The sequence below is a fragment of the Ciona intestinalis genome, unplaced genomic scaffold (genome assembly GCF_000224145.3).
Source record: "Ciona intestinalis unplaced genomic scaffold, KH HT000288.1, whole genome shotgun sequence".
NCBI classification, from domain to species: domain Eukaryota; kingdom Metazoa; phylum Chordata; class Ascidiacea; order Phlebobranchia; family Cionidae; genus Ciona; species Ciona intestinalis.
This window is the reverse complement of record NW_004190609.1, coordinates 1-12,147: the sequence shown is the minus strand read 5'-3', so window position 1 is coordinate 12,147 and position 12,147 is coordinate 1. Positions and strand designations below refer to the sequence as shown.

Below are 12,147 nucleotides of genomic sequence, written 5' to 3'. Positions count from 1 at the left end.
TTACCTACCCCCCTCCGGTACGAGTAAAATCATTACATTTCTACACTACCTACCCCCCTCCGGTACCGAGTAAAATCATTACATTTCTACACTACCTACCCCCCTCCGGTACCGAGTAAAATCATTACATTTCTACACTACCTACCCCCCTCCAGTACCGAGTAAAATCATTACATTTCTATACTACCTACCCCCCTCGTATACCCAGTACAATCATAACATTTCTACACTTACCTACCCCTCCCCTCCGGTACCAAGTAAAATCATTACATTTCTACACTACCTATCCCCCTACAGTACCCAGTACAATCATAACATTTCTACATTACCTACCCCCCTCCAGTACCGAGTAAAATCATTACATTTCTACACTACCTACCCCCCTCGTATACCGAATACAATCATAACATGTTACACTGCGCCTACCCCCCTCCAGTAGCGAATAAAAACATTACATTCTACGTCGCTACCCCCCTAGTAATCTCGAGTACGATCATAACATGTTACACTGCGCCTACCCCCCTCAGTAGCGAACAAAAACATTACTTCTACGTCGCAGACGAGAGATAGTAATCTCTCGAACGATCATATTGAAACGAAGGAAAAAGGTTTTTACACGAAAAAAAGGGGATTCTCTCAAAATGAAAATTCCTGATTTGGCCTACGCCGCGCGAGGGGGGGGGTTATAGGCTGTACCGGGTCACATACGATTCAAAATGGCGCGCTTCAATTGACTTCAATTTCACATTGGTTGAAAACACAAGATGCGCAATCTAGTTATATATATGATATCTATGGTCTATCCATATATGGTATCTATAGATATCACATATATAACTAGATTGCGCATCTGGTGTTTAAAATTTAAGCCAATTAAAGCGCGCCGTTTTAAATCGTATAGAACCCACTTGGCCATTATCGCATATTAGTAATCTGTTAACTGGGTTAGTTTTAGGCAGGAAAAACTCAGAAATTCTTTTATTGAAAGTATTACGGTTTGGGGCAGACAATACAAAAATACCAAGTAATCCAACCAATTGTTAAAAGACAAATTATAAATGCCAATTTGTGCTCAATATAACACAGTGGGTATATGGAAAATACATATTTTTCGGTAATTTAAAGGGGAACTTGGACAAATTCAAAGGTTGAAAAAATATATAACGGTTTGGGGCAGTTGCGCGTTCTACTCACAAAAATAAATAAGAGTAGAACGCGCACAACTGCCCAAACCCGTGACACATTCTCTTTTCTATTCACGTGACCGCCAACTGCGTTCCCATTTCGCTTGGTCTCCATTGTAAAAGATAGGCGCACAGTAGTTTTAGTTTTAGAAGATTTTAGCTCTTTATTTATAAACTACACCGACTATTCTAATTTATAAAGACTAGTTTAGTTATTTGGTAAGTTAACGCTTATAGTTTAGCGCTTGTTTAGAACACTTAATTATTGTACAATGGGGGAAGATGAGACACTTAAGCATATATTGCCAACTATTTTTCCAAAATCAAAATAGACTGCTTATTTCTGATTTGGTAAAATGAATGTTATATTTCGTTTTCAAAAATATATTAAAAAATGTTTTTTTTTATAAAAATGTCAGTTTAGGTTTAACATTCGGTTTGAAAATATGCTGAGTCGCATAACCTTAGAATCCGTATCGTTTTGGCAAACTTTGATGGTACCTTTAGGTTACACTTGTGCATATATATTTATACACAAAATTTTTTCGTTGATATGCCCCTCTAACAATTTTCAAAAGACAGTTTGTTAGAAATACCTATTTGTAAATAGTTAAATACGAAGAAGAACTTCCAAAACGCTATGGATTCCATTAACTATAATATCAAAATCGCAAAAGAAAGAGAGTGTATCAGCTTTCTCCTTTACAGACATTGGAAATGCGCCTTCTATTCTTTTTATTTTTGTGATTCTAGTGGCTTATGACGTACTAATCGAGCAGTTGTTGGGCACGTAGTGACCATATAGGTTCCTTTTCGTCAAACAGTTGTTGTTGTTTTTTTGCGCATTTATCTCAAATCTTAATTCTAGCATTTATTCTTTAATCTCTGGATTAAAATCAAATCCTAAAATAAATTTATAAATTTTAAACGAAATTTTTAGATTTAAAACCGCACTTAATTAGCGATTAATTAGCCTTTTTTGTGGCTGATTGTTCATAAATCGGGACTTTCTCTATGCCAATCCTAGCATAGATAACTTAACATGTTAAGATATCTATGAGGGGTCCTACTAAAACACGCCGGCAGGGCCCGGTTGAAAAATATACTAAAACACGTCCGGTGCGGGGCCCGGACCTTGGTTCTGGCCCTGTTTTAAACAATTAGGTACGGTCTGTGGAAGTAACTTTAACTTTTCCGTATTCGGACGCATTGTCGAACTTTGAGTCGAATTATAATATTATTCTATACTCAAACAAAGCCCGACAACGTGTTCGAAGATGGACAACACGCCAACTAAAAGACCGTGTAATATTTACCTTTTTTTGAAAAGTTACATTATTCGTTTATAAAGTTTTTAATATTAAAACTTCGATTTTTGTGTGTAACCTAACTTAGCCTATGTTACTTTGAGGGTGATTGTTTTGGGTAAACCCATTATAGTAACCACTGGGTAGAAGCACTTGCGGTTAAGTGTCTTGCTCAAGGATACATGCGCAAACAATGGTAGCAGCGACGAGCCTTGAACCCATTAGCTCTGGGTTACATGCAGGTGCGCTAACTACTCTGCCACAGAGCCGGAATTGAACTAAGCATACCATACTGCACCTTTAACATTTTTGGGACATTGGGGAATTTGGAGGATGCGTGTTAGTGAGATAAGGAATCCACACAACTATTCGCGCCTGAATCAATTTATTACCACTTACGTGGGGACGCATTAAAAGCACTAATCTTATACCTTATTATCATTTACCGTGCCTGAAACGTTATTTTAAAATAAACATCATATGAATAATTTTAAATTCTAACTTTACCTAATTACTGCGTGATTACGGTTAATCTAAATTCCCGAAAACATACGTTTTTAAGCGGTGACAAGTTTAAATAGTGTAAGTTTACAAGTCAACACATGGTACAGCAGTTGTACAAAGCGTATTTACATATATTCTTTACCAATCCTTATACATTACATGAGTTATAATAGTAAATGCATTCCACCTTACTGCTCCACAGTCACCAGTAGCGACTGAAACCCGCTTTGTTGGTTACTTATGGTTTGTTTTTTGATCAAGCTCAGTCGATCGTTGTAGTAAAATGGTTAATTAATACTGTGCTAATTAGTTTAAGGCGTGCTCACGCATTGGGTCTTTGATCTCTTGTATTTCAATAGGAGAGATATATGGGAGACTATTACTATAATAAACACTTTTAATTCATATTTGCACTCTAACGTAAACAAAACCAAAAGTTACCGATTACCGTGCTGCAAACGTGTTTCCATGTATGGCAGTTTACTTGATTCATTTTGATGCATTACGTTTTATAAGACTAAGCTTAGTTAGAATTATTGTATCGAATACAATCGATTAATTAATGTTAAATGTACAGTTTAAAATTAGTTCTTTTAATCAAACAGAAAAGTAATCGTTAATTACTCGCTAATTAGGCAATCGTAGGTACTCGCTAATCGGACGATCGTGTATGATCTATAAAACTATGTTGAATTCAAAATATAGTAGTGGGAGAAGATGGGACACTTAAGCACATACCAGCAAAACATCCTAAAATCAAAATACATGACGGTTTTCGGATAATACTACGAATTAGTACTATCGTTCCTTTATTAATTGACAACAATTCAAAAATATATATTGAAACACACAAGGAGTTATTTAGCGATTCGCACAACAGGCCAAATTTTACAAATTCGAAAAAACACAGAATAAGATGGAACAGTTTAAAATTATTGTTAATTTTAAATAATAGTGGTTTAGTATTAGGAATACACGTAAATAACTTCAATAATACTGTACGCTTTAAAAACCAAGTTTAAACATTCTTTTCCTTGTCTTACTGCTATAGTTTTTAACATTACCTAGCCTACATTATATTATTGTATAACAATTAATATTGTTTGACCGATAATAGGTATAGTTTGATCATCAATTGATAAATATTGTATCTAAAAATGCATATAAACTTGTAATAACAGAAAATTAATATTACCTAATGTTTTTTTTTGCCACAATTTGGGCCTTGCTACACTGTTTTTTCCCACAAGCCACTTCTCCTGAATTATCTCTAAGTGCAAATGACTGACTTTCAAAAATATTTTATATGAATTTCTTGTTATTATATCAGTATCAAAACTACAATGTGGAGGAAGATGGGACACCTAATTAAAATAGTTTTATGACTAGTTAAAACTAAAACTAGTTTTATGAAATGAAATCAAACTAAACAAAATATTCAAACTTTTTAATGAATTTATGAAACTAGTTTATCGTTAACACTTGCAAACTACAAAATTTCATTGGCTTTACTATGATTTAGCAAGCATTTATAATTAGCACCTTACTATTTCGCATTTTTTACATGTTCAAAAAATACTGTTTCAATTTAACATATTTTTATTTAATTTAAAAACAGCAATCGTCTTTGACGCATGCTTTATAAAGACGTTATAATACTGTCAAAAAAACAGGTAACATTACTTTTCTGATTATCATTAAATGGGGGTCCGTAAAAAGAAAATTTAAAAAGGTCCCAAAGTGTCTCATCTTCCCCCACCCTACTATATTTTATATAGTGCAATCATTTTATTAAACTTTAAGGTACAAACACAACAGACTAACTTTTACATTTCAGGGGAGAAATATATTTTTAATATAAAATTAAAAGCACAAAATTTGGTTTACCCCACAATTAATCAGACATGATTACCAGTTAAAAAGTTGATTCTAAAGTTCATTCCTCCAAGCCGAAGCAACTAGTTCAAATTTTTCCAATGCTTTTTGGACATCCAACTTGCTTATTTGGTGATAGAAAACTGCTCTGACAGTTACATCACCAAAGGCACACATCTTAACCCTTGTTTTGCTGCCATCTGATGTGTTTTCCATTCGCCAAACAAACTCTTGAGCAACTGTTCGGCCATTCTTTGTTGGCATTGCATTTTTAAGTTGAAACATAGCAATATTTGTGGTTACATGTTTCAAGTTAACTTCAACCAGATCTGGCGCTAAGCTTAGAATAGCTGAAATAATAAGTATGTACAATTATGGTAAAAAAAACACATAGTATATCGGAATATATAGTAAAATATTTTGTTTTAATCAACTAATTCCCTAAATCTAGTCAAAAGCTATGTCACTGCTGGGTTATTGTTTTTTTTCTGTGCAATTATACATGCTATTTGGAACAATAGTCTGTTCTGTTGTAAGTCCAAACAGTTTGAATTTTTATCTTTTTTTGTAAGAATTAGCTTTATTTTCAATTTGATATCATATGGTTATGTATGCTTTAACAAAAAAAGTAAATTAATATTTTATGATGTTCACTAACATCCTACACCCATGTTTACTTTGTGCAAAATGTTTTGCATTATCATGATCCAAGTGCAACTTCTTGCTTATCACATTAAGAGAAATTATTCCAGCCGCAGCAAGAACACCAGCTTGTCGCATTCCCCCCCCAAGTAATTTTCTGACTCTTTTTGCTTTTGTGATGAATTGTTTACTTCCAACGATCACCGAGCCAACTGGTGCACATAAACCCTATAATTTTAAAATCAGTGGTTCTAAAACTTCGCATTGCTACGCCCTATAGTTCTTTTAATCTTCTAAAATTGTAACATAATAATTCTGTTAATAATTGAACAACCAATAGTAGTATATACATATTTAACTCAGACCTGGAAGCTAACATGGGCAATCCGCAATGACCAACAATAAAGAAAGATGTGTGCGATTTTACAAAATATATTCACAGGGTTATTACAGACAGAAAAATTACGAGCAAAAAATCTATATTTTATTACACTTTCTGTTTTATAATTATTTTAAACTTTAATACATGGACAAATAATTGATGAATGATGTCATATAATACAGTAATACATTTATAATCCCGTTTATTTGGTGCTTGTATACGGAGGCGGAAAACGTATAAAGCGTTTGTTTTAACATATAAACACACAAGTTCTAACATCAATTTCGTTACATAGAATTAAACCTGGCAGCTTATGTGGAGTAAATTAGCATTTGACTGGTTTTCAGCGTGATTCCAAGGCTCAATCCCTTGGTTTTAGAGACAGCACACTTAGCTTACAAGCAAGATTATGGCAGTGCTGTGGACTCTATTTTAGCACAACACAAGTTAGCATGTTGTTCAATTTGTATGGGTTAACTAACCTGCCCGATCTCCAAAAAAATATTATCGATGTATATGTTTTTTATGTCCGGTTTATTATCGTTTATGAGATTCAGACATGTGGCCTACAGACAATTTGTTCGTTGGACATGGGGCTACCATGGACGACTTGTTCTTGTGCCTTTCCCATCATGTGTTGTTAACATGACTAGAGCTAAAATTGCAATTTCCTTGTCAGGTTCAAGGTAATTAGAAGTTAAAGGTGGCGTCCAAGAAAGTTCTGATGAGCGAGAGCCATCATATTATCCAGTATTAAACTTATTTAGATGTACAGTTCTTGTATATGTATTCTGCAAATATTTGAAATTTGAATGTTTATGATAACAATTCAAACTATGAAGTCACAATCAGACCAATTTTTCATGCAGTCATTACTATTCGCACGACGTCCTTCTTTGCTGCTTGTAAATGATATGTTGTATAATGTATAGCATATACTTCACCATCACTCCATGTTAGCCTGCTGACGGTTTTCACATTGTAATGTGCAATATGCTAGAAGTAGTCTAAAATATTGTATATCAATTTTCAGGAAAAAATACTGCTGTTAATTAAAAATAAATCCCCTCAAATGAAAGTATTTTTGAAGCGAAGTGGTTTAATAAAAAGTGGAAAGCTTCTACACCACTTGTTTGCTGAGCTGGTGACACATTTTTTACTGACTTCATAAAGTGCTTTATATGCATTATCTCTTCCAGTTATTGTAGGTACATCAGACTCCAACGTATCTCAGTAGTAGATCCAACTTCTTCCAGTCGAGTTTAAATAGTTACTACAAATACCACTGTTCTTGAGAGGTTGTTCAAAATCCGCCCCTCTACAATTGCACAGACTTCACCAACTGCTTTGATATTGGGATTTCGGAAATATAAGTATTTTCACATTATCATTGTAGCTATTTGAACACCCCGTAACAACGCAACGGTTCGGCATGTTCAAAATAAGGCGCTTCTCACATGTAAACAAAAACTTTACTGCTACTCGTATCTAAACACAGTCTTTCTCACTCGCGCTTGACCCTCGATGACGTCACACTTCGCAATAGCAAAAATCTCTTACGATTTTTTGAAACGGCTACTTATTTTGCAAATATTTAATTAATTAAGCTAATAAATCAACTAAATACATTATATTTGTGTTTAATATACTTATACCTTTAATTTTAGGCAAAGTTGTTTGACCGTGTCATATATACTTTAAGTAATAGCAAAAAAATGTGTTCTTGCGTTTTCAGATTTCCTAAAGACCCAAAACAGGGAATTTGGAGTTAACTATATAAAGTTATTCAACAAAGTGTTTCAAACAAATATTGACCAACAAACCTTTGACAAACAAATATTTGCAGTGTCTGCATACTTCGTTATCAATTTCGGAGGAACACCTAATGCTATTGCAGCATTTATAACCCTGGCTCCATCTAAATGGATAGGTAGCTTCAATTCATCTGCAACACTTCTTAACTAAAAAGGACAGAAGGTGATCTGATAGTAACAAATTGCAACATTTGAGCATCTTCGTATATATATATATTTGAATTTCATATTATATTGCATACACAACGGCACACACACATTTCCAATATTCAGCTATTTAAAAAAAATAAATAGGTTGTTCACAGGAGTGTCATGGAATTCATTTAATTCAAAATTTACCTGAACCATAAAATTCAAAGGAAGAACTTTTCCTTCAATCGGGTTTTCAACGCAAATGAGTGAAGTTGATGCAAAATGTACATCAGCACTTGTTTGATACTTAGCTTGCAGTTCACTTAATTGAAAAGTACCATCAGGTAAATTGCGTATCGTTTTTGGGTGGACTCCTGCCAACTTGTGTGTAACCATAAAATAAAAAAGCATATTAATAACTTATATAGCGAATTGTTAGGGTTCACATGTATGTATTGTAAATATGAAAATTCCTAAACAAATAAAATATAGTGAAAGCAAATTTACACTAATAGCAATAAAAGTACTGGCGATAAATAAAAGGCGAGTTCAATTCAGCCAAAGGCAAGTTTTTTGACTAATAGAGTAACAGAAACCCTTTTTTTTATTATTGAGTGCTGTTTCTGTTAAGTGTCCACAAAACAAAAACCAAGCCAAATAAATTGAAATAATGCATTGTATAGTACAATAATCTTTGTTTTTAGATTTCAGACTGGATTGCTCCCATGTTTAGTCTTATATTACTGCTACTCAGCTTCTTTCCTCCTTAAATACCTTTTGCTAGCTAGTAATATGCCCTTCCAGTTCATTTGAATATCTCTGACACTTCAAAAAAGATAAAAATAGAATCGTTTATAACTCGAATGCGGGCCTACAAGGCCTGCGTGCAGGCCCTCACAAAGACCAGGGTACTCCCGCAGGCCCTGAAATTTTAATGCGTGCGTCATGTTTATTGCCTTTCTCCCGCAAGCTTATGGATCATATTCAGATACTACTAGAATAACTCAATAGGATCATTGATATTTCCATCAAAGTATCAAAACAATAAAAATCCAGCATTTATAAATGTTTCAGACCGCAGTTTTAACGGAGACGTCAGTCAAGGTACGTTTCGGTTGCCTGGCAACTTACTGGCGATAAAAGCTTTTGAGTCTATGTCGTAACAACATTAGAATTTTTACAAGGTTAAAATAAATTCGGCTCAATGTTTGGTTTAATAAATATTCCAACATGTTCAGTAAACGCATTTCAAGTACCCCACCGGGTTTTCAATAGAATTACCCCGCCGTCCAAAATTGCCGTCACATCCCTAGACTAAGGATGCGTTTACTGAACATGTTGGAATATTTATACTAGGGATGCACATTACAGAATTTCGAATCCGTGAGATTCGAATCCTTTTGTATTCGAATCTAATTACGGGATTCGTTATTCTGTTAAATGGCGTCATTACACGTCATCTTATAAACTATAATAACAATTTTTGAAACTTGATAATTTTGAAAAAAATATTTTTGTGTTTTTGGGACTTTCGAGAGTAAACGTTTCGCAGCGTCTTTTCATAGCCTGCTATACGTTTCGTGACACAAAAACTACCCAATAGTACAATTTTTGATCATTTTACAGCTCATGATTCAACAAGACTACTATGAAAGAGTCAATAAACTGACTTATGCGGGTCAAATTATTTTTTCCTATTAACAAAAGAAGATTCGAAATAAAGTATTCTAGGTTATCCTAGAAAGGTGTATAAAACAGAACGCCCGTGTTATTAAGACTGTTCTTGTCATGTGAGGGTAAATAGGTTTCATTCATTCATGGGCACCTGATAGAACAAAACTTAAAAATTACCTGAGCTATTCCACCTTGCTCAAACCGATGAATATGAGATTGATCGCCCAGTAAAACTTCTGATCCACGTTGCCAACAATGGCACATCACTGATATCAAATTTCCCATTGTTCCTGTTGGAACAAACAATGCATCTTCCTTTCCAAACAATTCAGCAGCCAACATTTGTAATCCTGAATTAAAATTACATTTTTAATGAAAACAAACATTTTGCTTCCTATAAATAGTTTCAATACGAGTGACTGTATAAAAATTATACAAAAAAAATATTCAAAAATCCCTTTCGTAGATATAATTATTTGAACATATAATATGTATAACAAATACTTTATAAAAATTGACACTTTTTGGTAAAACTATAAAAACGCTGATGATATTCAATGTCTTTATAATCTGTTTTTGTTGGCTTAAATAGCAGTGATGTTAAGTCGCTTAGGTTGAATCTTTTTTACTCCAAATACCTTATTGTTTTTTTTTAACTTACTTGATTATAATTATGACAAATCAAAAATCTAATCTTCTAAAACTTGAAGCTTTGATAGTACCATCAATGAAAATTTTAGTAACGACTTTCTTTCTGTTTTCGCATAATTAATTAGCATGTGTTTTGGAAAAACAATAAGGAGACCTAATTTGATTTGTTATAATACAGGCTAGCCCTGCTACCATTGTGGGTGTTTGTGTCTTTGGGCAAGACACTTAATGCAATTGGTCCAACCCAGTGGTCGCTAATGAGTTGTCCAAATTATCAGCCATATAAAAGAAAATGAATTATCACCTACAATCCACAAAGGTACATTGGTGGTAGCTCGTATGCGGGGATGAGGTGTATGAAACAAAACACCTGTGTCTGTGTTATAATGTTTGCCGTTGCCACGCAAGGGTAAATAAATTACATTTATACTTTATTGTATACATACGATTTACGGTTGGGTCTTCACCATAAACATCATCACCAAGTTCTGCTTCAGCCATTGCACAACGCATATCAGCTGTAGGAAGAGATAATGTATCACTCCTTAAATCGACCGTTACCACTTCCATTTTTATCTTAAAATAAAAAAAATCAAACTTTACCACGTCAATTCTTTAATGGGTGACCAGTAAAATTTTAGGTCTAAATGTTCCCTAGTGTTGTAAACTGTTCGTGTCTGCTCGCTGTTAACTTATTGCCCCTGGAGCAATCTTATAGAGCCCGGCCCACGGTTTTCATGACTGTGCATTTTTATATATAATAAGAACAAAGTTTATGTCTACTGATGCTAAATAAAAAGCTAGTTTGTGAAAATTTGCTTTAATTTAAACGATATAATAGTTTTAAAAATCAGGTTTTAAAGAAGTTTTTAAAATCGTTACTAGCGGGCACTGTGACGTCACAGTACAATATTTCGTTTATGGGGAAAACCCGGTCTGTCGGTTATTTACATCAGAGCACAGAAATAAAAAAAAAGAAGAGTAGAACGCGCATCTCTAGGGTGGTAAGCAGAAAGTATAATCAACTTTGATCTTAGATCAAATTTCATTGTTGACATAACAACGATTTAAACGGTATGCAGAAAGTATAATCAAAGTTAATTACCGATTTTTGATTGTCGATTATCGTCACAAAGTTAAACAGCGAAATTGGCTGTTTAAGGGTGGTATGCAGAAAGTATACTTAAGTTTTTGCTTGATCTTAGTTTAGCTAAACGGAGATCATGCAAAAAACTTAAGTGGTATGCAGAAAGTGTAATCAGTGATTCTTAGCGTAATCAGTGATTCTTATATTTCTAATAAACCGTTTGTTTGAAAGTTTTTTAATTAAATTTATAAAATAATCAATTTTCCTAAACAAGCGCTAAAGTGTAAGCGTTAACCTACCAAAAACTAAACTGGCCTAATAAAGTGGAATAGTTAGTGTAGTTTTTAAAATAAACAGCTAAAACATCCTAAAATCACTGTGCGCATATCTTTTACAATGGAGACGAAGCGAAATGGGGACGGAGTTGGCGGTCACGTGAATAGAAAAAAGAATATATCACGGTTTTGGGCAGTTGCGCGTTCTACTCTTTTTTATTTCTGTGCATCAGAGCCATAGAAATACCGAGTAGACCCACCATAGATATCTAAACATATGTTTGGATATGTTTAGATATCTATGGACCAATAACCAACTTTGGACCAACCCAAAGTTAATATAGACCACAGAACTAAAAATGAGTAGAACGCGCAACCGCACAAAACCGTGATATATTCTTTTTTTCTATTCACGTGACCGCCAACTCCGTCCCCATTTCGCTTGGTCTCCATTGTAAAAGATAGGCGCATAGTCGTTTTAAGAGGTTCTAGGTGTTTATATTAAAAACTACACCAACTATTTAAGTTTATTAGGCTAGTTTAGTTATTTGGTAGGTTGACGCTTACAGTTTACCACTNTGTTGAACACGTTATTGAACACGTTAGTGGTCATATAGATC

At 34.0% G+C, this 12,147-nt stretch overlaps 1 protein-coding gene and 1 long non-coding RNA gene across 3 annotated transcripts; both read right to left on the bottom strand.

Annotated features, from left to right (window-relative positions):
- LOC113475370 lies at positions 1-456 on the bottom strand. The gene is made up of 2 exons (XR_003397129.1): positions 330-456; positions 1-141 (listed from the first exon to the last, which is right to left on the bottom strand). It is a non-coding gene; the product is annotated as an uncharacterized LOC113475370 (long non-coding RNA).
- A 4,363-nt stretch (positions 457-4,819) lies between these two features.
- On the bottom strand, positions 4,820-11,474 carry LOC100186858 (probable low-specificity L-threonine aldolase 2). Of its 2 annotated transcripts, none has more exons than XM_026839460.1 (7): positions 11,271-11,474; positions 10,612-10,741; positions 9,692-9,864; positions 8,048-8,221; positions 7,718-7,855; positions 5,548-5,740; positions 4,820-5,220 (listed from the first exon to the last, which is right to left on the bottom strand). In XM_026839460.1, the coding sequence occupies exons 2-7, from the start codon at positions 10,733-10,735 to the stop codon at positions 4,925-4,927; spliced, it is 1,098 nt and encodes a 365-aa protein (XP_026695261.1). In that variant the 5' UTR covers positions 10,736-10,741; positions 11,271-11,474; the 3' UTR covers positions 4,820-4,924. The 2 variants fall into 2 exon arrangements, with proteins under 2 accessions (XP_026695261.1, XP_026695262.1); XM_026839461.1 differs by lacking the exon at positions 11,271-11,474 and adding an exon at positions 10,769-10,991 and having other exon boundaries at positions 10,612-10,683.
- Between the last annotated feature and the right edge of the window lie 673 nt (positions 11,475-12,147).

Coding starts and splice junctions, on each gene's coding strand:
- LOC100186858 (XM_026839460.1), bottom strand. CDS start 10,735: ATGGAAGTGGTAACGGTCGATTTAAGGAGTGATACATTATCTCTTCCT. Junction 8,222..9,691: donor AGCAAGGTGGAATAGCTCAG/GTAATTTTTAAG, acceptor GTTACACACAAG/TTGGCAGGAGTCCACCCAAA. Junction 5,221..5,547: donor TGCAAAACATTTTGCACAAA/GTAAACATGGGT, acceptor TTATTATTTCAG/CTATTCTAAGCTTAGCGCCA.